The sequence below is a fragment of the Carcharhinus amblyrhynchos genome, chromosome 6 (assembly GCF_965287045.1).
Source record: "Carcharhinus amblyrhynchos chromosome 6, sCarAmb.v2.hapA, whole genome shotgun sequence".
NCBI classification, from domain to species: Eukaryota; Metazoa; Chordata; class Chondrichthyes; order Carcharhiniformes; family Carcharhinidae; genus Carcharhinus; species Carcharhinus amblyrhynchos.
The window spans coordinates 61,434,715-61,459,643 of record NC_137329.1 but is presented as its reverse complement, the minus strand read 5'-3'; the positions used below and the strand labels follow the sequence as shown (position 1 = coordinate 61,459,643).

The following is a 24,929-nucleotide window of genomic DNA, read 5'->3' as shown; positions in this document are numbered from 1 at the left end:
ACAGGCCTCTGCACAGGTGTCATCAGCCATGTTCAAAGCAGGTAACCCGTATCACCCATGAGCCACCCCCACAGCCTGGGCTGCTCCTCAAATGCCTCTAGGATGTCCTGTTCCTGACAATGAATCTGTCATGTAAACTATTTGGATGGCTTGTGCAGGCATGCATAATGTTCATGTTATGGTCACACATGAGTTGAACATTCAGGGAGTGGAACCCCTTTCTATTGATGAATCTCTGCTAATTCTACAGGGGGGCCTTGAGGGTGACGTGTGTGCAGTCAATGGCCCCCTGCATGCTAGGCATCCCTGCAATGGCTGCGAACCCTGCAGTCCGGGCTTCCTGATAGGCCTGGGTCAGTCATAGAGTCATGGAACCATCGAGGTTTATAGCATGGAAACAGGCCCTTTGGCCCAACTTATCCATGCCACACTTTTTTTTAAACCACAAAGCTGGTCTCAATTGTTTGCATTTGGCCCATATCCCTCTATACCCATCTTACCCATGTAACTATCTAAATGTTTTTTAAAAGACAAAATTGAACTCGGCTCTACTACAACCTCTGGCAGCTTGTTCCAGACACTCACCACTCTCTGTCTGAAAAAATTGCCCCTCTGGACACTTTTGTATCTCTCCCCTCTCATCTTAAACCTATGCTGTGGAAAAACATATTGACTATCTTGCTAATCTATGCCTCTCATTATTTTTTGACCTTATAAGATCACCCCTCAGTCTCCTATGCTCCAGAGAAAAAAGTCTCAGTCTCCAGCCTCTCCTTATAACTCAAACTATCAAATCCCGGTGGCATCGTAGTAAATCTTTTCTGCACTCTTTCTAGTTTAATAATATTTTTTCTATAATAGGGTGACCAGAACTGTACACTGTATTCCAAGTGTAGCCTTACCAATGTCTTGTACAACTTCAACAAGTTGTCCCAACTCCTGTATTCAGTCTTCTGACCAATGAAACCAAGCATGCTGAATGCCTTCCTCACCAATCTGTCCTCCTGTGACTCCACTTTCAAGGAACTGTAAACATGTACTCCTAGATCTCTTTGTTCTGTAACTCTTCCAACGCCCTTCCATTAACTGATTAAGTCCTGCCCTTGTTCAATCTTCCAACATGCATCACCTCATATTTGTCTAAATTAAACTCTATCTGCCATTCGTCGGCCCACTGGCCCAATTGATCAAGATCCCATTGCAATTGGAGATAACCTTCTTCACTGTCCACTTTGCTACTAATCTTGGTGTCATTTGCAAACTTGCTAACCATGCCTTCTATATTCTCATCCAAATCATTGATGTAAATGACAAATAACAGTGGACCCAGCACTGATCCATGAGGAACACCGTTGGTTACAGACCTCCTGTTTGAAAAACAATCTTCTACAACCACCTTTTGGTTTCTGTTATTGAGCCAATTTTGTATCCATTTAGCTACTTCACGCTGGATCCAGCAAGATTTAACCTTTTGCAACAACCTACCACGTGGTACCTTGTCAAAGGCCTTACTAAAGTCCATGTAGACAATATCAACTGCACTGCCCTCACCTACCTTCTTGGTTACCCCTTCAAAAAACTCAATCAAATTTGTGAGACATGATTTTCAACTTACAAAACCATGCTGACTGTCCCTCATCAGTCCTTGCCTCTCTAAATGCCTGTAGTTCCTGTCTCTCAAAATACCTGCCAACAACGTACCCACCACAGATGTGAGGCTCACCGGCCTGTAGTTCCCAGGCTTTTCCCTGCAATTCTTTTTAAACAAAGGTACAACATTTTCCACCTTCCAATCTTCAGTCAACTCATATGTGACTATCGATGATACAAATATCTCTGCTAGGGGACCTGCAATTTCCTCCCTAGCCTCCCACAGTGTCTTGGGATACACTTCATGAGGTCCTGGGGATTTATCTACCTTGATGCGCTTTGAGACTTCCAGCAGCTCCTCCTCTGTTATATGTACACTCCTCAAGACATCGCTATTTATTTCCCCAAGTGCACTAAAATCCATGCTTTTCTCAACAGCGAACACTGATGAGAAATATTCATTTAGTATCTCACCCATCTTGTGTGGATCCACACATAGGTGACCCTGTTGATCCCTAAGAGGCCCTACTCTCTTCCTAGTTGGCCTTTATGTATTTCTAGAAGCTCTTTGGATTCTCCTTTGCCTTATCTGCCAAAACAATCTTGTGTCCCTTTTTTGCCCTTCTGATTTCTCTCTTAACTCTACTCCTACACCTCCTACACTCTTCCAGGGATTTACTTAATCCCAGCCACCTATGCATGTCATGTGCCTCCTTCTTCTTCTTGACCAGCGCCTTAATATTCTGAATCATCTAGTGTTCCCTAATCCTACCAGCCTTACATTTCAATCCAAGAAGAATGTGCTTACACTGAAATCCGGTTAATACACTTTTGAAAGCCTCCCACTTACCAGATGTCCCTTTGCCTTCCCACAGACTCACCCACTTAACTTTTGAAAGTTTCTGAATGATACCATCAAAATTGGCCCTGCCAATTTAGAATTTTAACTTTTGGGCAGAGCTACCATTCTCCATAGCTGTCTTAAAACTAATGGAATTATGGTCACTGGTCCCATAGTGATCCCTTACTAACACTTCTGCAGGGAACTGCTGGGGTCTCTGTTCCCTCCTTCTCCTGTGCCCCTCCCCTCTAGGTGAATGGTGGCCATCTCCTGCCTCTCATGGTTGCCTCCCTCTATTCCTGCAAGTGGTAATGCCTGGGCCTCTTATGCCCGCAATTCTTCCTCCGGCTCCTTCTCCCCCTCAGCTCCAGCAGCAACCAATCCCAGCAAGATCAATCAATCAATCAGTTGCTTGCAAACGCCATCTCATCAGAAGTGGTGGTGGTGGTGGTGGTGGTGGTGGTGGTGGGGGGTGGGGGGGGGGGGGGGGGTTGTGGTGGTGGGGGGGGGGCGAGGTGATGGAAAGGAACACATGTAGAGGTTAAGGAACACTACTTGCCATTAGCACATCAATGCCACAGTGCCCCCCCCCAATTCCCCCAGCCACATGCTCCCCACAATCACAGCCCCCCATTACCACAGCCATGTGTTCCCCACAATCACAGTCCCCCCAATTCCCCAAACCACATGGTCCCCACAAACATAGCCCTTCAACTCCCCCAGCCACATTCTCCCCACAATCACAGCCCCCCTAATTCCCCCAGCCGCATGCTCCCCACAATCACAGCCCCCCATTACCCCAGCCACAATCACAGATCCTCACAAAATTGAGAGGCTGCAGCAGTGCAATTTGCAAGGGCTTTGTGCACATCCTTCAGTTGTAAGCAAGCTGAATGCACTTGGACCCAACAGCACCACAAGACCTGAGGTCAGTGCTAAAACCCGGGTCTGTGCTTCAAGTCGGGCATTGGACACCCTGCTGAGTAACAGCACCCAACCCCCCCACACTCTCAGAGCTGCCACCGACCCGAGAAAGAAAATAGCCGCAATGAAAGGATACCCATGAGCAACAGAGAGCCATCAGATGCACATGATATTAAACACTGTGCAATCATCAGCAAACATCCACACATCTGACCTTATGATGGAGAAAGGTCATTGAAACAGCTGAAGATGTTTGGGCCTTGGACATTACCCTGAGAAATCCTGTAGTGATATCCGGGGGACTGAGACCATTGGCCTCCAACAACCAAAACCATTTTCCTTTGTGGCAGGTATGAGTCCACCTTTTGGCGATTTTTACCCCTGATTCTCAATGACTCCCTTTATGCCACACTCAGTCAAGGATAGTCACTCATCTTCCCTTATGAGTTCAGTTCTTTTGTCCACATATGGGCCAAGTCTGTAATGAGTTCAGAAACAGAATGCCACTGGCAAGTGTGAGGTGGTCCACTTTGGTCGGAAGAATGGTAGGAAGGACTATTACTTACGTGGCGAAAAACTGCAGCAGGCAACGGTGCAGAGGGACCTCGGGGTCCTTGTGCATGAGTCGCAAAAAAAAAGGGGAGAGGGCGGGAAAGTGGAACTGAGCCACAACAGATCAGCCATGATCTTATTGAATGGCAGGGCAGGCTCGAAGGGCTAGATGGCCTACTCCTGCTCCTATTTCTTATGTTCTTATGTTCTTATGCTATGCACTTACCTCCTCACTAACCCTCACTGATGGAGCGCCTGAATCGGACTTTTATGGAGCATGTCTGTTTCGTGCTGATTCCAGATTGTCGAACGTAGTAAAAAAGAGAGAAGTGCTGTAAAGTTGGGCATGCAGCCCATTAATTCAATTTAAGTGCATTCAAAAGCGGGTGCAACTTGATGGTAAAATCGGGCCCATTGTTGCTGCATTAGTAATGCAAATTCCCAGAGTAATGCTCTCAGTATTCTCGCATGCCAAATGGTGGGATTTAATTCCAATAAAATCTTGAATTAGAAGTGTAATGCTGCTTATGAAACCATTGTCAATTTTTATTAAAACCTAACTGCGCCACTGATGTCCTTTTGAGAGGGAAACCTGCATCCTCATCTGGCCTGGGCTGCACGTGACTCCAGACCCACAGGAATGGCTGACTCTTAAATGCCCTCTGAAATGGCCTAGCAAACCAATAAATTGCATCCAACAACTGCAAGACAACAAAAACGAATGACACTGTAAGGATCATCTGGCATTTACCAAGGGTCCAGAAAGGACAACAGCAAATCCAGCCCTGTTGACTCTGCAAGGAGTTCCTTACTAACATCTGAGGGCTTGCGTTAAAATTGAGAGAGCTGTCCCATAGACATCATCATTATCACAGAATCATATCTTATAGATAACGTCCAGGCATCACCATCATCATAACTACCCATGGGACAGGACTCATCCAACAGAGGTGGAGGCACAGATAGCATGCAGTTGGAAGGGAGTTGCCCTGAGAGCCCATCATCAACATCAACTGTGGACCCCATGAAGTCTCATGGCACCATTTCCAGTCCTGATGAATTAGTACTCTCCCTTGCCAAACACCACTTGGAGGAAGTAATAAGCTTGGCAAGGATGCAAAATGTTCTCTGGGCAAGGGACTTCAACATCCATGACCGAGAGTCACTCGATAAATATCATCCTTGTGACAATACTGAGCCTTTAAGAAATGCATTTTAATTATGTTTCTTTGCAGGTTTTTCAAGCAGTCCCCAGCATTTTATTGTCACCATTTTGGTGTCCTCCATTGTTACTGAGGTAGTGTAAATGAGAGTCAGAGAATGGCAGGAAGGAACAGAGCAAAAAAATGGACAAAAAATCAAGATGAGATTTTACAAGGATAGAAAAAAAACTAAACTTAGAAACTCTGTATCTAAATGTGCATTCAGAGCAATTGAGAACACACATTGAAGTGCTATCCATGAAGAAAAGGCAGTGGCATAGTAGCATTGTTGCTTGATGACATGGAGATTCGTGTTTGAATTCTCCCTTGTCAGATGGTGGAACTTGTTAATTTTAAATCTGGCCTAATGCATTGTCCTGGAGTTTTCAATCCTTTTGGGTATTGTTGAGTGGAGTTTGATTTGGGATGATTGACAGGTCAGGTAAGCCAGGAAGATTTTAGTTCCATTTTTCAGTAGTAGCCTGGAGTGGAAATTCTGCTGCCTGTGAGTAGGTATCAGAAGCTGGAGAAAGCAGGCAATGTGTTTTTTTCTTTCTCTTTCTCTCCCTCTCCAAAGGTGTGCTGAAAGTTCTAGTACTGGGAAGTCTCAGAGATTTAATCCAACATTCAGAGGACCAACTCACAACAGATGTTCAAAAACTGAAAGCCTAGCATCACGTGAGCATACTTGCCTTTTGTGCCAAGTTTAGAAGGGGATAAATGTTTTTGGGCTGCTGATTGACTTGAAGCATCATAGTTAGCTGTTAAGATTTATACAGTATCATGTTTGAATCTTGTAACTGGTAAAAATTATGCTAATTCTTTTTATTATATATTTAAATTAAATCAAATTTATTTGATAAAAGCTTCCTCATGGGTCCCTTGAATCATACCTAATGTTACGCTCACCCATGCCAAATTCTAATGTAAAAACCTACTGTCTAGACTAGCTTCATAAAACACCTTGGAGTTTCTGCCCTGAGCCTTAACAATCTCTAGACCAGGTGACATGGTGTCATGTGGTTGAGTGAACTAACAAGAAGAAAAACATACTTGACCTCATCCTCACTAATTTGCCTGCTGATGATACATCTGACCATGACAGAATAACCACCGTAAAGTCCTTGTGAAGACAAAGTCCCATCTTCATTTTGAGGATATTCTCCATCATGTTGTGTGGCACTGCCACCATGCTAAATGGGATAGATTTCAAACAGACCTAGCAACTCAAGTCTGGGCATCCATAACGCAGTTTGGGCTATCAACAGCAGCAGAATTGTACTCAAACACTATCTATAGCTGCATGGCCAGCATTTACCCCACTCTACCATTACCACTAAGACAAGAGGTCAATCCTGATCCAAAGAACAATTCAGGAGGACGTACTAGGAGCAGCATTAGGCATTTCTAACAACATGGTTTCACCATGTTGAAGATGTAACTTTATGCCATGCCTCTAACAAATATATAGCATTTGAAATTATGTTGCATGTTCCTTCCAGCTTTCCAACAGGGTCATTTTTCCCTTTCACACCAAGCTGAATCTTCGAGCATCCTTTGAAATCATTCTGCTCATCTTGAGTATCCCAGAACGGAATTTTAGAAACAAGGATCACCTCAGTGACTCCTTCGAGACAATTCACACTTTCAAGATTGCAATTCCCAATTTTCTCTTCCCCCTCCAGTGATGTAACAACTTCATTTAAGTACATTTTCAGCTATTTAAAGGTCTCTCCTCCATATTATTCCCGAGCACAAAATATTAAAGCTCATATTGGCAACATTCACAATAGGCTTTTGAAGATGGGAAAGAGTCAAGGGGATCCCACCAGGGGTGCCAAGGTAAGTATAGCTTTTGGTGGAAGATGGACTTGCCCAGTCAGTGTCCTGTCTTTGCCCCAGGCACAGGTAGGCACTGCTAGGTTGGTACTGCTGACTTGGCAGTGCTTGCCTGGCAATGTCAACCTGTGCCAGGGGTGGGCCCTCTGGATATTCCCAAGGGGGAGATTCCCCTCAAGTATGTCATGTGAGTGGGGGTATAGGCTAATGTCTATGAGGATGGACATTCACTCTGATGATGGTGGACTGGAGAGCTCCGATGACTGCAATGTGGAAGATGTGTATCTTTGTTGACATTGCGGTGGAGGGTGCCCTGTTGCTTGTTTTGTGGTGGAAGTTGGGGGGATGCTTGTGATGGCAGTCTCTCCGTGCCCATTGGTGGGGGTCAGGGATGTTCATTTTCTGTGCTGATCAGGACGCCCTTTTAAGATAGCGCTCTGATGTTTGTGGAACCGGCCTTACTATCTCTATCAGACCCCATCTTTATCAGACTGATGGCATTAACCCCACCTACTCATTTTTTTAAAGTGCCTGATTTGGCTGTGCACCTGGGGAGCTACATGTCGGTTTTCAGTCAGAACCTGACACTCTGAAAAAAATGGGGAAATTCTGCCTCTGCTCTTTAAATCTCCACAAGTCCCATTAGTCCTGTCTTACTATCTTTCAATAAAAAAAATTACAATCACCATCCTCTTCACAGCAGTGATTGTTTGTTTCTCTCTGTGTCTCTTGGTCCCTGTGTTTTGCAAAGCAGTTGTCCCAGGTGCAAAACCTACTGCTTGACTTTTGACAGGTTTCAGTTATAGATAATGTTGAACTGTCTTTGAATGATCAGTACCTCCATAAAAGTCTACTTCACTTTAAATTAAAAATGGCATTACAATGTATAGCCGTTTTTTAAATTGTTGCATTCCGAACACCAGCTACTATTGGTGATTGACACTGAGGATAGAAATTACAATCTCATTAATCGACCAATATATGGAAGTAAGTCATAATCTGTAAATGTTTTCTTTCAGTCACTAGGTCTGGTGACTACGTTGGTTCTCAAAAACAATCCTACATGACAGTCTATCCCCGTGTCCCCAACCTTGAGTGGGTCCATTATGTGAATAGAACATAAACATAAGAACATAAGAAATAGGAGCAGGAGTAGGCCATCCAGCCCTTCGAGCCTGCCTGGCCATTCAATAAGATCATGGCTGATCTGTCGTGGCTCAGTTCCACATTCCCGCCCTCTCCCCACAACCCTTAATCCCCTCACTTATCAAAAACCCATCAACCCGCGTCTTAAAAATATTTAGCGAGGCAGCCTCCACCACCTCAATGGGCAGAGAATTCCAGAGATTCACCACCCTTTGAGTGAAGAAGTTCCTCCTCAACTCCGTTCTAAACCGCCCCCCCCCCCCCCCCCCCCCCCCCCACTTTGTCTTGAGGCTGTGCCCCCTAGTCCTACTGTCCTTTCTGAGCGGGAAGAGCCTCTCCACCTCTAACCTATCCATCCCATTCATCATCTTATACACCTCAATGAGATCTCCCCTCATTCTTCTAAACTCTAACGAGTACAAGCCTAGTTTATTCAGCCTCTCCTCATAGCTCAACCCCCTCAACTCCGGTATCAGCCTAGTAAACCTCCTCTGCACTCCCTCCAAGGCCAAAATATCCTTGCGTAAGTACGGCGACCAAAACTGCACATAGTACTCCAGTTGCGGCCTCACCAATGCCCTATACAGCTGCAGCAAGACCTCCCTACTTTTATATTCAATCCCCCTCGCTATGAAGGCCAGCATCCCATTTGCCTTCCTGACCACCTGCTGCACCTGCAGGCTGGGTTTTTGCGACTCATGCACAAGGACCCCGAAGTCCCTCTGCACCGTCGCCTGCTGCAGTTTTTCGCCCAGTAAGTAATAGTCCTTCCTACCATTATTCCTACCAAAGTGGACCACCTCGCACTTGCCAACATTAAGTTCCATTTGCCAGTTACTGGCCCATTCGCCCAGCCTATCTAGATCCTTCTGTAGACTCTCCACACCCTCCGCGCAATTTGCTGTTCCACCAATCTTGGTGTCATCAGCAAATTTCGACACCATACACTTGGTTCCCTCCTCCAGATCATCTATATAAATGGTAAATAGCTGAGGCCCCAGCACCGACCCCTGGGGCACTCCACTAGTCACCAACCGCCAATCCGAATAGCACCCATTAACCCCCACCCTCTGTCTCCTATTTGACAACCAATCCTCTATCCACGCTAACACCCTACCCCCAACTCCATGCCCCCTTACCTTCTGCAATAACCTCTTGTGAGGTACCTTGTCAAACGCCTTCTGAAAATCAAGAAAGACCACATCCACCGGCTCTCCTCTATCCACCGCCCTAGACACATCCTCATAGAACTCCAATAAATTTGTCAGACACGACTTCCCCTTAACGAAACCGTGCTGCGTCTGCTCTATCAAGCAATTCCCCTCAAGATGCCTCGCTATTTCCTCCTTGATGACGGATTCTAACATTTTACCTACAACAGACGTTAAACTAACTGGCCTATAATTCCCTGCCTTTCGCCTGGCACCCTTCTTAAACAACGGCGTAACATTAGCCGCTTTCCAATCTTCCGGCACTTCCCCGGAATCCAGCGACGTCTGGAAAATAACCACCAAGGCATCCACTATCACCTCCGCCATTTCTTTCAGAACCCTCGGATGCATTCCATCCGGTCCTGATGACTTGTCCACAATCAGTCCCTCCAGTCTGTCGAACACCGCCTCTCTAGTAACAATAATGTCATTGAGACCCTCCAGTCCTACCACCTTTCCATCGCTAACACCCGGCAAATTATTCACGTCTTCCTCCGTGAAGACCGAAACAAAAAAGTTATTCAAGATCTCAGCCATTTCCCCATCCCCTACCACTAAGTCCCCCTCTCATCCTCTAAGGGTCCAACGTTCACCCTAGCCAGCCTCTTCCTTTTTATATATTTATAAAAACTCTTGCTATCCTTTTTTATATTAAGCACTAGCCCAGCTTCATAGTTTCTCCTACCCTTCTTTATCAACTTCTTTGTCAATCTTTGTTGACATTTAAACCTCTCCCAATCCTCTTCTCGCCCACTACTCTTAGCTACTCTAAACGCCTCCACTTTTAATTTAACACTTTCCTTCACCTCCTTCGTTATCCACGGCTTATTACCTCTCCTCCTACAGTCCTTTTTAACCATCGGAATAAATTTCCGCTGAGCACCAAGAAAGATCTCCTTAAAGATCCTCCACTGCTCCTCAGCAGACCTACCTTCCAACGCGCTCCCCCAGTCAACATTCGCCAATTCTTCTCTCATCCTACCGTACTCCCCTCTGTTCAAACAAAGGACACGTGACCAGGAACCCACTTTCTCCTCCTCCATCTGCACCAGAAACTCCACCATACAATATCACTCTCCCCAAGAGGATCCTTCACCGCAAGGTCCCTAATTCTACCCGCCTCATTACATAACACCAGATCCAAGATAGCTTGCTCCCTCGTCGGCTCCAACACACGCTGTTCAAGGAAACTATCCCGGCAGCATTCCAAGAACTCCTCCTCGAGCCCACTGCGTCCAACATGGGTCGACCAATCGATATGCAGATTGAAATCTCCCATAATTACGGCCGTTCCATTCCTGCACGCCGCACTTACTTGCGCGTTAACAGCCCACCCCACCTCCAGATCATTATTCGGGGGCCTATAGACGACACCCACCAGCATCTTCCTTCCTTTGCTGTTCCTAATCTCCACCCACAACAATTCCACGTTCTGCTCTTTGGTTCCTATATCATCCCTTGTTACCACCCTGATGCTATCCTTAATCAGCAGAGCTATGCCCCCCCTTTTTCCTCTCGCCTATCCTTCCTAAACACTTGATACCCCTGGACATTCAGCTCCCAGTCCCTGTCACCTTGCAGCCATGTCTCTGTAATGGCCACCAGATCATATCCATTTGCGCTGATCTGCGCCACCAGTTCATCCACTTTATTCCGAATGCTTCGTGCATTCAGATAAAGTGCCTTCATCCCAGCCTTCACCTGGACCCTAATTGCCAGAACACCACCAACCATACTCACGCCCCCTACTCCCTTTATTATTGGGACATCCTTGGCCTCTTCCCTTACCTGTACCCTCTCCTTTACGTTAGCCCCCGTAATGTCACCTACCCTCGCACCCTCCCCCCCCCAGTTAGTTTAAAGCCCTGTCTACAGTCCTATTTACACGATTCGCCAGGACTCTGGTCCCAGCACGGTTCAGACCAACCCCATCCCGCCCGAGCAGGTCCCACCTACCCCAATACTGATGCCAATGCCCCATAAATTCAAACCCATTCCTCCCACACCAATCCCTGAGCCACCCATTCACTTCCTTAATCTTATCAACCTACATAGCCTGCAACGGTAATGGATTAAGCTGGAAGGTTAGCAGATAGGAATGGTTATGTCAGAATGACATAACAGCTTGAGCTTGACACATATGTAGAACTGTCCTTCCAACTTTGACATCAGTCTCCAAATATTAATGAGGAAGATTACAGAATTGGCTGGGTTAGTTTAGTCTTTATTGTGTCTGAGTCTGATACCTGGATTAAAGCCAAGTTGTCCTTCTCGTTTCATTATCCTGAGTAGCTTGGTCATTTCAGAGAACAGCTGAAAGTTAACTGCAGTGGTATGGGACTTGACTGTGTAAGGGTAGCAGTTTTCCTTCTTTGGGCACAGAAATTAATTCATGCCATAATTTCCATTTCCCAGCTAAGTCCTGCCATCTTCTTGGCAACCATTCAAATTCAAGACCTCCAAAAATATGAAAATAATGGGAGGTTTCATACTCATGGGGTGAAATATACTAAGATTCCCCCATCCATTGGACTGAAGGCAAGCATGGGGCTCAGTAAATGTATTACATAATCTGTCCATTATCTATCCATTTATAGGGGTTGGTGGACATGCAAGATGGCCTGTCCATCCTTGGGCCTATTGAAGCCCTTAAGTGAGCAACCAATGGCTACATAAGTACCCAGTATTGACCCTGCTCCTTTATTACAAAGGTTGGTATCCTGACAGTTTCTACAGTGTGGGCTGATGGTGGGTGAAGCAGAGACAGCTCATTTGGAAGTATCTTCCCTTAAACTGTTCCAGAAACCCAATCATCTGAAAAATTCTGCCCTAGAGACTTGGAATATCGTGATTACATATGTTTCACCCTCCACCACAACCGCATAACCTACAAAAGGAAAAAACAAACTATAAAATGAACAGGGAGCACGAAGGTGGAGAGAAACAAACTGAAAAATTCCTCTTGCAAACCCTATGTAGGAATTCACACTGAGCATTAATAGTTAATTCACTTACTCTTTTAGTGCAACTGCTGCCACACTGAACAACTAAATGTGTATTACACAAGTTAACAACACATTCTGAATAAAAACAAATGACTGAAGATACTGCAGACTGGAATCTGAAACAAAAACAGAAAATAGTGGGAAATCTCAGCACGTCTAACAGCATCCATGGAGAGAGAATAGAGCTAATATTTCAAGTGTGGATATTACTTCATAAGAGCTACAGTCAGAGTCATTCAGATTTGAAATGTTAGCCCCGTTCTCTTTCAACAGATGCTATCATATCTGCTGAGATTTCCCATCATTTTCTGTTTTTTTTACACATTCTGGATGCTCATTACTGCCTAGGGAAAGAAGAATGGCCTCACATCGAGGTTATTTCAGTTTTGTGTAGTTAAAATCCATATATACCTGTCTTGCTCAATCTGTAAAACCAAAATAACCTATCATTGGCATATAATGCAGCCCTTTCCTTATGTGCCTCTAGCTGATTACATCTAATTAACTGCTGCTTTGAAGTATGCAGGCTCAGCTATGTAACATGTTCATTACATTGGATGCTGTCTAGTCAACCATCTGGTGGCATCTGATTTGTACTAAATGATTTTATTAATACAAGACATTATCCTGTTCAATTAAGTTAAAACTACTCAGCATTGATTGCGAGCCTTCAATGATCCATACAAATTAATGCTGGGTGATTTTCTCTCCCAATCGCTTTCTGTATCATTCCCTATAGAATCTTTATTACATACACATGGGCAGAAATGATCCATGGGAAACTGGTACCGTACAGCAAAGACATCCTAGGACAACTAGTCTTTGACAAACCTTCCATATATAAGATATGGAGACTGGACATCATTCTGGCAGTTAGCATGGGCCATTCCTAAACCCATTCCTGCACCAAAAGTAATAGGCCAACTGCACTGCTTAAAAGCAACGACGGAAAATACAATTCCTAAGCCAAATCCAATACCTAATTTCAGCAATGCATCCACCATGCAACGCTCCACCTTCTTATCCAGTTCGGCCTCCACCATTTTAGACTGCTCAAGGCCTAGCTCAGTCAATTATTTTGTGCGTATTTGAAATATATTCATATGATACCTGTTCTTTAACTTGCATTTTTCAGATGTATGTGGAGGCATGTTGATAGCCCCAACTGGAACTATAACCTCTCCAAATTTCCCAGATCTTTATCCAAACAATGCTGACTGCAGGTGGCTAATTAGGGCTCATCGTCAATTCAAGGTATGTAAGAGCACACGAAAGGTAACTAAAGAAAGTTGCAAAGGAAATATTCAGAAAGTTGAAGTCAGTTTTTTTTGAAAAGTCTAGCACTTGGCACAATAAGTGCTGTCAGTATTGGAAAATTGAACAGTCCTTGTGTATTTTGACCTGAATGGCTCTATCAATCATTTCCAGATTGGATATATCATCAAAAGCATATCAAGTAAAACTTACATTAGTCCAAGAGTCCCCAAATGGCACAGTCCAATATTGACCCATGAAGTTCTTTGCATAACAATGCAGGATGCAATAGAAGGGTGCATTGGCCGACTGTTGAAATCAAATAATTTTGGCGTTTCTGTTCCTTTTCCAATATTTTCACTGGGCTATTTTTGGGACTCATAAAACAATCAGAAAAGGAACAGAATGTAAGGAGAAATTAATATAAAATGGATTTGAGTGCAATAGCAAAAGTTCAGAGAGATCACTGCAAGAAAAAATACACAAGATTGATCTGAAAGAACAAAGAGCTATTGGACAGGCCAACATGGAGAAAAGGGACATATATAGAGACTGAAGGGATGAGTAACTACAAAGGAAGCAGAGAGAAAAGGGGGAAATATCCTCCATGCTGTACAAAAATAGTTAAAACTTCCCTTATTATAGCTAACGTCCTCCCCTGTAAGACTATCCCAAAATCCCTTGCTCACAATTAGAACCACAAGAGAATAGCTGACAGTGATGCTGTACCCACCTCTTGCTCCTCTTGTATTTAAAGGAAATGAAAAGTAAAGCACGTCATTTAACAGCAGAATAGGAGCAGAAACAAGTCTAAAACACTCTGAATCAGATTGGGAGTTTGATGCAGACTAGGATTGCTGTGGTGTGAAGCTGACCAAGAACAACATGAGGCATGTCAAGATCACTGTGAAGCAGGGCAAGAGCAGTATGAAGATGACTGGAATTGGAACAGGTCAGCAGCAGTGTGAAGCAGGTTGGGAACACTATAAAGTAGTTTGGGAGCAAGATGAAACAGACTAGTAAGGAAACATTATAAGCAGAGAGAGAGTACTATGCAGACTAGGATCAAAGTATCAAGAATCAGATCAGGATCACTATGAAGCAGACTAAAATCAAAGCATTGTGAAACTGATCCGGAGCGATGTGAAGTAGATCAGAAGCACTATTAAGCAGACAAAGGAGCAGATCAGATTGTGATCTGTGACACTGAAACAACAGGAGAAAAAAAATCGTGAAGTGACAAAAAGGGCCCTATTTTACCATTTTCATTCTAAGTGCTGGGTGGGCTTGAAACTGGGAGATCCAACTTTTAGGCCCGTTCTGAGGTGCTCTCATATGCACTCTGCCTGCAAAAGTATCAGTGATTCTGAAGGTCACTGCAGAAGCCTATAGGCGGGGCTTAAAGCACCCGAAATCCTGCATTCTGATCGGCACCTTCAGCTATGCATGTGCAAAAAAAATGACAGAATGCTGTTCCCCTGCCATATCCTTCCCAGGCTGGATAGTGCCTCCCCCGACCCCCAAAGAATTGCCCCCCACAATATTACTGACCCCCTTATCCCTCCATCCCTACCATGCCACCCAAACCAATTGCAGCCTCCATCCCCCCACCGATCTCAGGCAGAGTGGCAGCGATGCCTCCTCCCCGCAAAGATCTCAGGCAGAATGGCAGCGCTCCCGCCTCTCCCTCACCAATCTCAGGCAAAGTGGCAGCGGCCTCCCCCTTCCTTCCCACCTATCACAGGCAGAATGATCCCTCGCTGTGGCTCCTACCCACCCTGCCCCAGACAGCTCCCATACGTCCAGGGAAAATATAGATGAAAGGATCTCTGAGGGTGGCACCATTGTGGCATCAACTTCCACTTCACATTTCACCAACCCAGATTACTGACACATCAGCTTGTTCAGTTAGCAATGAGGCTTCTGATTCACTCTCTGATGAGCACGACACATCTGCTGATGTACATCGGGTGGAGGAGGGAACATCCAAGGTCTCTGGCACATGGAGGCCTGCTGAAAGCGAGGCCCCAGGCTACATGGTGGGCCTCTGAGATCACTTCTCCCTCAGCTGCCAGAAATTCAGCAACAGAGCCAGGGAATGCAGGAGGGACTGACGGCCATACTGGACCAACTGCAAGATTATTGAGAGCTGTCCCAAAGCTGTCCCCAGATATTGCCTGTCCTGTGGTTGCCAAGCCAACACTACAAAGGTGGTGTCCATGGTTGAAAGCCTGGTACAGGAAATCCTCACAATAAGTGGCAGGCTCCAAGTGATGGCAGAACCCCTGAGGGCCACAGCCGAGGGACTCAACAGGATTCTCGAGGTTCTGCGGCCCATGGTTGAGAGACTCGGAAGCTTGCATGGGACCCAGTGGGACAGCACTGAGACACAACGGGCTAGGGCAGCTTGAGGATGTGGCCCAATCTCAGAGGGTCATGGTTGAGGGGCTGCAGAGCATGGTCCAGTCTTAGAGGGCACTTGCTGCAGCACTTAACAGGTGTTCCCCGATTTAGGTGGCCATTGTTGCGGGCTTGACCACCATGGGAAGGATGCAGGTGGTTTTCGGGACTATCAGGGCCAGATGACGCCAGAGATTCTGGAGCTCATTGCAGAAGAACTGCCGTTCCATGGAGTAACCCAGGAACCCATAGGGACCTCAAAGCACAGGCCCTTTGTTAATGAAGCACCTAGTGATCAGGGCCTCCCTAGCCACCCTTGCACGCCTCATTCTAGCTGCTAGCCGTCCAGCACCTCAGTGGTGTTGCTTGGCATGATCCTCCTCCTCCTCTTCCTCTTCCTTCACCTCCTGCTAGGTGGCCTCCTCCCCAGAGATGCCTGAGGTGGCCAGCCTCAATGTCCTCCTCCTCCTCCAAAAAGTCTCTTCTCTGCTATGCCAGGTTGTCCACCACAATGCAGGAAGAGATCAGGGGGCTGTACCGTAGGACCCTGTAAGAAGTTGCACAACACCAAGTTAGAGTCCAACCAGTTTATTTAATAGAAATCCCACAAGCTTTCAGAAATGGTGTACCTTCGTCAGATGTGTGGAAGGTCCTGATCAGAGAAGGGCACACACAGTTTACAGAATACTGATTAGAATGCAAGTCTTTACAGACCTGAATTTTAGTTTTAGGTTGTGCCCCAAATTGGTACGGGAGGAAATGGATGTGAAACTCACTCCTACCCAAGACCATGATGGTCTTCAGGCCATAGCTTCTATCATAAAAATGTCCATACAGAACATGAGCATTGCATTACCGCTGAGCTCTAAGTGTACAGCCTTTTCCATTGAGAGTGTGGTGATTCTCCTGTAGAGGCAGCTTCAGGAGCAGAATCAGGGGTTTCTGGAGTTGTGCTCAATTCAACACATTAATTATGGTCTCAGGAAGTCACTGCCATTATGAGAGATGGATGAAATATCTAATTTCTCTGCTATGCTCCCATCCATTAATGGTGAGCAAGGTGGTGCGAATGAACTTCACTCTCCTCTCGGAGTGTGCCAGATGAGGGCAGCTGGTCTTCTACATCCCTTTGCTACTGGCTGCTGCAACTGGTGATGCTGTGATGATTGAGGAATACCCAACCATGGGAATGGATGCTCCAGTCAGAGCCAATTTAGACTCAGGAAGCCAAAGGAACATGCCAAGGTCATCACCAAAGTCAGCAGACTTTGTAGCTCCAACAAGGGGGGAGCACCATGATGCAGCACCCGAAGACATAAGTTGAGGACATCTTGAAACAAGGCATGTCACAGATGTCTTTATTGCGTTCATTATTTTGAAGATAAAGTTAGCTATGTAAAATTTGTATGTTCTCTTTCTGTTCATGTACAGTAACTGAAATGGGCTGAGTTAGCTGAATAGATACAAGTTGCTGCACAGGTTTGTAACTGTATGGCGTTGTGTGATGCTGACATTCTGGGTTGCACTCTCATTTAATGATTGTTTGCAAAAGAGGCAGAGCCAAGTAAGCATCAATGCATGGATGTCAGCCAGAATGTCTATAGCATCAAAGCATACTTGTATACCTGCCACCTCAAATATTCCTGCTGTCTGCCTCCATGTCCTCAACTTATGCGTCCCCAGGCTCTTCATCTGACCAGTCACTGGAGTCATTTTATCTGACTTGTGAAGCTACTCCTCTCCTCAGGCTCCATTGGGTTCTTACTTGCCAGAGCCAGGTCATGCAGTGTACAGCAGGCAACAGCTTTGACGGAGACATACTCTGGAGGATACTCTCTCAGGTTGGTGCAGGCATCTAAAGCATATCTTCAGCAGCTCAGTGTTCCTCTCCTTGTAAGCACCACAAGATATAAGAATCATGTGAGCTCCCTCGGTAATGGGCACAATCTTGGAAAATTTGTCCTCTGATTGCAAACAAACTGAACACTCATTGAGTAGAACCCCTTTCTGTTTATGAAAGCTTGCTGCTCACCAGCTAACAACTTCATGTCCACATGAGTTCAGTCTACTAGCTCCTGTACGTGGGAGAACCCAAACATTGCCACAAAGCCTTATGCTCTCTCTATATGGTAGCCCACACCTGTCCAGTCATGAATGCTCCTGCAGACATGTCTAAAGATGGCATTAGACACAAACTTGACATAACTATGAGAGACATCGCACAGATCCCCCACTGAGCCCTGAAAAGAACTGGAGGAATAGCATGGAATTTTACCACCATATTGCACCTGTTTTCAGGCATGAAAATGTCGTAAAGTGGGGCATGAAGCGATTAACATGATCTGCATCCATTTTTGCACCAATTTCCACTTTACGAAGGGAAAAAAATTGGAGCGATCAGGAGACCGCCCAAAATGGTTGAGACATCAATTTAAATATTTTTGCATTCATCTGAAAGCAATTAGCGAGCTGCACACCACCAATTTATGAGTCCATCTGCCTTTACCTCCTCGTTCGCTCCAGCTGGATCGTTCTGGAAAACACCTCTTTGGGTGGGAGGGGGTTGCTGTGTTGCTAGGAAGGATTGGGGGGGAGGGGAATGGAGGGGGGCTATGTTCCTGGGGTCGGGGGAGGTTGTGGGAGGGGGATGGGCAGTATGGGCAGTGTGTGTTTCTGGGCTAGGGACAAGCAGAGTTCCTTATCCTCTCCATGTGCTTCTCCCCTTCAAATTCCAGCTCCCCTTCAGACTGATGAGATGGCTTTTGCAATACAACACATTATTTTACTGTTCTTTTGGTTGCTGCTGGAGCTGAGGAAGAGGAGCAGGAGGATGAATTGTAGGCAGAGGAGGCCCAGGTCTTACCACTTGCAGGAGTAGAGAGAGACGGCCACCAGAGGCAGGAGGTGGCTGCTGTTCATCCAGAGGGGGGCTCAGGTGAAGGAGGATGCAGAGACCCTGGCAATTCCTGATGCTAGTATCATGCGAACAAATGTCGGGCATCGCCTACCGCTGATGACTCAGACTCCGAAAGGAGACAGTGCAACACCTGTACCATTTGTTGCAGGACGTGGAACTTCAGGGCATGGGGGGCACTCACTCTCAGTGGCTGAGAAATTAACAGCCGCTTTAAACGTTTATACCACTGGGCCCTTCCAGACCCCAGTGGAAAAATATATGGCATTTCCGAGTCACAACTGTATGAAGGAAGTCTTGGATGCCCTTTATGCCCAGGCTGGCCAATGTCTTAAATTTGACCTGGACCAGGACCAGCAGGAAGCCCGGACTGCAGAATTCATGGCCATCGCGGGGATGCCTAATGTGCAGAGGGCTATAGACTGCATCCATTTCGCCCTCAAGTCTCCACTTCAGAATCCATGAAGATTCATCAATAGAAAGGGGTTCCAGTCCCTAAATGTGCAATTGGTGTATAACCATAAGATGAATATCATGCATGTCTGCACCAGATACCCCAGCAGCCTTCATGACAATTTTATATTGAGGAGCTGAGATATCTTGGAGGCATTTAAGGAGGAGCCCAGGATTCAGGAATGGCTCATGGGTGACATAGGGTATCCACTTTAGAGTTGGCTGATGACGCCTCTGTAGAGGCCTGAGACTGATGTGGAAACCCGGTATAATGAGGCCCACATTGCCAGCCATTCAAAAGTGGGGTGAACCACCTAGGTTGAGGGACTTAGACATAGTTGGGTTTCACAAGCATATGTTAAATATGAGCACTTTGAATTATTGCACTGTTACTGACAAAAATAAATGTCATTGTACCCCACAGCTGTGATTAATTTGTCTCTGATTATCGTCCAGCAGGGATGATGAACACCAATCTTAGCTGGAGGGACGCTGAAAGCTGTTATGTGCAGGGGAGGCCTCTTGGTACCCTGTTACTGCGATCCCCTAATCCAGACGCATGTTGTTTATCTGTCACTGCACTTAAAATAGAAGTGCTCAAAACCATCAGTGCCAGTTCTGGATGCAATGCAGGGCTTCAGTCACTGAAGCTGCCATGGTATCTTCAGAACTAAGCAAGCACTGGATACACCCCACCCAGCACCCGCACCCCCCCCCCCCCACCCCACCCCATCCCCACACCTGCCCTGAAGCCCTACAGTGGAGGGTCATGGTCTCTGACCCCCACCCAGTTATGGGCCCAGTTGCCAGTGTGCATGCAAGATCAGACTTGCTTGCACCAGGGCATCATCATATTGTGCTACATAGCGAGTCATCATCACACTCCTGCCTGCAGCAGTAACTCACTAACATGACTAAGTCAGGCCCATCACCCTGGTGTTAGTGTGCTGTGAGAGAGTGATAGGGTTAATGGGATGGGGGGGTGGGGGAGTGGGGTTTGTTTCCAGCTGTAACACCACAGCTCCCTAGTTGGAGAACCTGTCAGCGAAGACAGCCTCTCTCACCGTCCTGCCATGCCAGACCCTTGCTGCCACCTGTTCTCTATTGCCTGGTTGCTCATCAACCTCCTCATTGTCTTCCTCCTCCTCCACATCCTCCTGGGTTGCCTGCTCCCCAGGACTGTCCAGCTGGTCACCCTCCACCTCCTCCTCCTCCTCCTTCAGGAAGTGTCCTCACTGCCGTGCCAAATTGTGGAGCACACAGCAGATCACTATGATGCGGGACACTGTCAGGTGGTTGCACTAGAGGGCCCTGTCAGAATAGTCCAGGCACTGGAATTGCATCTTTACATAAGAAATAGAAGCAGGAGTAGGCCATCTAGCCCTTCGAGCCTGCCCCGCCACTTTAGGAGCCCAATGCAATGCTTCACGATTGACCAGGCAGCCGTGTGGGACTAATTGTAATGGGTCTCTGCTTCAGTCTGTGGCTCTGCACTGGAAATATCAACCAAGTCCTAAGTGGGTATCCCTTGTCCCCCAAGAACCATCCCTGCAGCCTGGGCTGCTCCTTGAATACCGGGGTTATCTGAGCTCATCAGGGTGAAGCTATCATGCTCCCTGCCTGGGTATCATGCACACATGTGCATGATGTGCATCCAATAGTTGCACAGCAACTGCATGTTAAGGGTGTGGACCTTCCTGATGACAAAGCATGGTGAGTTACATTCTGGGGACATCAGGGTGATTTGCAGGTCATCAATTCCCCCCGAATGTTAGGCAAATTCTGCAGCCTGGGCTTTCTGCTGGACCTGGCCCAGTTCGAAATTAATGACTGGACGTTCAGTGGATCTGTCACCTCGTAGACTTTGTGGACTAAGGACTGAAAAAGTTTAAAGATTATTTATTAGTGTTACAAGTAGGCTTACATTAACACTGCAATTAATATACTGTGAAAATTGCCTGGTTGCCACCCTCCAGTGTCTGTTGGGATACACTGAGGGAGAATTTAGCATGGCCAATGCACCTAACCAGCACATCTTTCGGACTAAAGGAGGAAACCAGAGCACCCAGAGGAAACTCAGACAGACACGGGGAAACTGTGCAGACTACATAGATAGTAACTCAAGCCAGGAATTGAACCCAGGTCCCTGGTGCTGCGAAGAAACAGTGCTAAACACTGTACCTCTGAGATCCCACAGAGGTACCTGCTGATGTCCTGGAAGGTAGCATAAAAGCCCACTGTGACCTTCACCATGACCAGAAGTGGGTTTCTCCCTGTGCCCCGAGGTGCCAAGTCCTGCAGGACATGGTACAGGTGCTACACTGCCTTCTTGTCTCAGCCAGCACCTGAGGCGGCAAAGTTTGTCCATTAGCTGCTAAAAGGACTGAACTGTTCGGGTCTCCATATCCTTTGTTGTCAAACCACACCCCTACCCAACCCCTTCCCCCCCACCCTCCACCTCAGACCAATGGGCAGTTGCCTCCTGCTCCTCCTGCTGCAACCTTTGGCTGGCCTGCACTGCCTGCAATTCTTTTTCCTCCTCCTCTGTAGCCACAAGAATGACTGCCATGTCTATTGACTGCATGGCAAAGTCCATTACGACTCTGGAATGCGGGGGGGAGCGTAGTAGAGGAGTAGGGTTGTTTGGGGAAAGGGGAGAGAGAAAGAGAAATGAAGTCACTCAGGGTCTCTAACCCCCAACTGCCACGACCCGCAGCACCCAACCTCTACCCCATCACAGTTGGCCCCAGCCAGCACTGAGGCCCAGGCCCTGAGGGATGCAGCACTGCTGGAGTGTTATTTCTTCCCCACCATCTCTCCATCCCCATTCCCCCATCTCCACCAACATTGGCCACTGCCAGCGCTGAGACCTGAGATCAGCACTGTGATTCGAGGTTAAACCCACTCGTCTCCACCATCCCCTACACACGCACACAGGACCCCCGCAACTCCAAAACACAAAATGGCTGCTTTGCTGATCCCCCTCCCCTCTTCCCCTCCCCCCCTTCCCCTCCCCCTCCCCCATTCCCCTCCCCTCCACCCCCTCCCCCTTCCTCTCCCCCTCCCCCCTTCCCCGTCCCCCCATCCCCCCTCCCCTCCTCCCGCCCCCCACTCCCAAACCCCCTCCCCTCCCCCCACCCCCCTCCCCTCCCCCCGCCCCACTCTCCCCTCCCCCTCACCCTCCCCGTCCCCCCTCCCCTCCCCCCTCCCCGTCTCCCCTCCCACCTTCCCTCCACCCTCATCCCCATTCCTCCCCCTTCCCCTCCACTCCTCCACTCTCCCCTCCCCCTCCCCTCCCCCCTCCCCCTCCCCGCAACCCTCCCCCCTCCCCTCCCCTCCTCCCCTCCCCTCCTCCCCTCCTCCCCTCCCCTCCTCCCGTCCCCTCCTCCTCCTCCTCTCCACTCCTCCCCCTCGCATCCACCCACCCCCTCCCCCTCCCTCCCCTCCACTCCTCCCCCTCCCCCCTCCCCTCCACCCCCTTCCTCCTCCCCCTCCCCGTCCCCTCCTCCCTCTCCCCTCCACTCCTCCCCCTCGCCTCCACCCTCTCCCCTCCCCCTCCCTCCCCCTCCCTCGCCTCCACCCTCTCCCCTCCCCCTCCCTCCCCCTCCCTCCCCCTCCTTCCCTTCCACTCGTCCCCCTCCCCCCTCCCCTCCCCTCCCCTCCACACCCCCTTCCTCCTCCCCCTTCCCCCTCCACTCCTCCCCTCCCCTCCACACCCCCTTCCTCCTCCCCATCCCCCTCCCCATCCCCCCTCCCCCTCCCCCCTTCCCCCCCGCCCTCCCTCCCCCCCTCCCCCCGTCCCCCCTCCCCCCTCCCCTCCCCTCTCCCCTCCCCTCCTCCCGTCCCCTCCTCCCCCCTCCTCTCCACTCCTCCCCCTCGCATCCACCCTCCCCCTCCCTCCCCTCCACTCCTCCCCCTCGCATCCACCCTCCCCCTCCCCTCCCCCCTCCCTCCCCCCTCCCTCCCCTCCACTCCTCCCCCTCCCCCCTCCCCTCCACCCCCTTCCTCCTCCCCCTCCCCGTCCCCTCCTCCCCCTCCCCTCCACTCCTCCCCCCTCGCCTCCCCCTCCCCCTCCCTCCCCTCCACTCGTCCCCCTCCCCCCTCCCCTCCACACCCCCTTCCTCCTCCCCTCCCCCCTCCACTCGTCCCCCTCCCCCCTCCCCTCCCCTCCCCTCCACACCCCCTTCCTCCTCCCCCTCCCCCTCCCCGTCCCCCCTTCCCCCTCCCCTTCCCCCTTCCCCCTCCCCCTCTCCCTCCCCCCTTCCCCCCCGCCCTCCCTCCCCCCCTCCCCCTCCCCGTCCCCTGTCCCCCCCCCTCCCCCTCCCTGTCCCCCTCCCCTGTCCCCCCTCCCGCCTCCCCTCCCCTCTCCCGCCTCCCCTCCCTCCTCCCCCTCCTCCCTCCTCCCCCTCCCCCCTCCTCCCCCCTCCTCCTCTCCTCCCCCCTCCCCCCTCCTTTCACTCCTCCCCCCTCCCTCCCCTCCCCCCCCACCTCCCCCTCCCCCCTTCCCCCACCCCCTCCCCCCACCTTCCCCCTTCCCCCACCCCCTCCCCCCACCTTCCCCCTTCCCCCACCCCCTCCCCCCACCTTCCCCCTTCCCCCCCCCCCCCCTCCCCCACCTTCCCCCTTCCCCCACCCCCTCCCCCCACCTTCCCCCTTCCCCCCACCTTCCCCCTTCCCCCTCCCCCCACCTTCCCCCCTTCCCCCCACCCCCTCCCCCCACCTTCCCCCACCTTCCCCCTTCCCCCCACCTCCCCCTCCCCCCTCCCCCACCTCCTCCCCCCTCCCCCACCTCCCCCTCCCCCCACCTCCTCCCCCCTTCTCTTCTCCTCATCCCTCCTCCCTCCTCCCCTTCCCTCCCCTCCTTCTCCTCCCACCTCCCCCCTCCCCCTCCCTCTCCCTCCCCCTCCCCCCTCCTCCTCCCACTCCCCCCTCCTCCCTCCCCTCCTCCCTCCCCTCCCCCTCTCCACTCCCCTCCCCTCCCCCTCCTCCCTCCCCTCCTCCCCTCTTCCCCCCTCCTTCCCACAATATGGAGCCCCGTTATTGGAACAACCTACCTCCTCCCTTACTCTCGATACTGCTGCGCATGCAGTAGTCCTTTATAGAGCAGATGTTTTAACCTCCAATGGAAGGATGCCATCAGTGAGGTCGTTAAGGTAAGTGAGGTGGGAAAGATTGTGAGTAAACCAAGTTAATTACATTGAGACGCATGCTAATTAGCATCTCACATGTTTTGGGTGAGCTCCATATTGTGCCCGGAATTTTGTTTCAGTGCAATGGAAATAGGCACGAAAATGGGCATGATTCCTGTTTTTGACTCGCTCATGCTGAAAAATGGGCAGGATGATGTCGTAAGATCACTGCCATCACTTTTGTTTCATATGTTGAACAAAAGACTTTTATGCTTCTGTGAAATGTGCCATTATTTGTAATTATGATTTTTAGTGGAAATTATTAGATTTGATTTTGTGATCTCATCTTTTTCATAGATTCTCTTGGAATTTTCTACACTTCGGATACAAGAATTTGCAGCTTGCATTGGTGATCATTTAACAATTTATGATGGTCCCAGTATTCATGCAGATATTCTTGAAGGACCAA

General features: G+C 48.7%; 1 protein-coding gene and 1 pseudogene across 1 annotated transcript in view; one reads left to right on the top strand and one right to left on the bottom strand.

Annotated features, from left to right (window-relative positions):
• LOC145344340 (low choriolytic enzyme-like) overlaps positions 1-24,929 on the top strand; it is a 198,883-nt gene that overhangs the window by 169,506 nt on the left and 4,448 nt on the right. Inside the window, exons 6-7 of the mRNA XM_080191470.1 lie at positions 13,446-13,564; positions 24,818-24,926. Coding sequence (XP_080047596.1) covers positions 13,446-13,564; positions 24,818-24,926 — 228 coding nt within the window. The remainder of the gene's footprint in view (positions 1-13,445; positions 13,565-24,817; positions 24,927-24,929) is intronic.
• Positions 13,126-13,353, bottom strand: LOC145344476 (MICOS complex subunit MIC10 pseudogene; annotated as a pseudogene).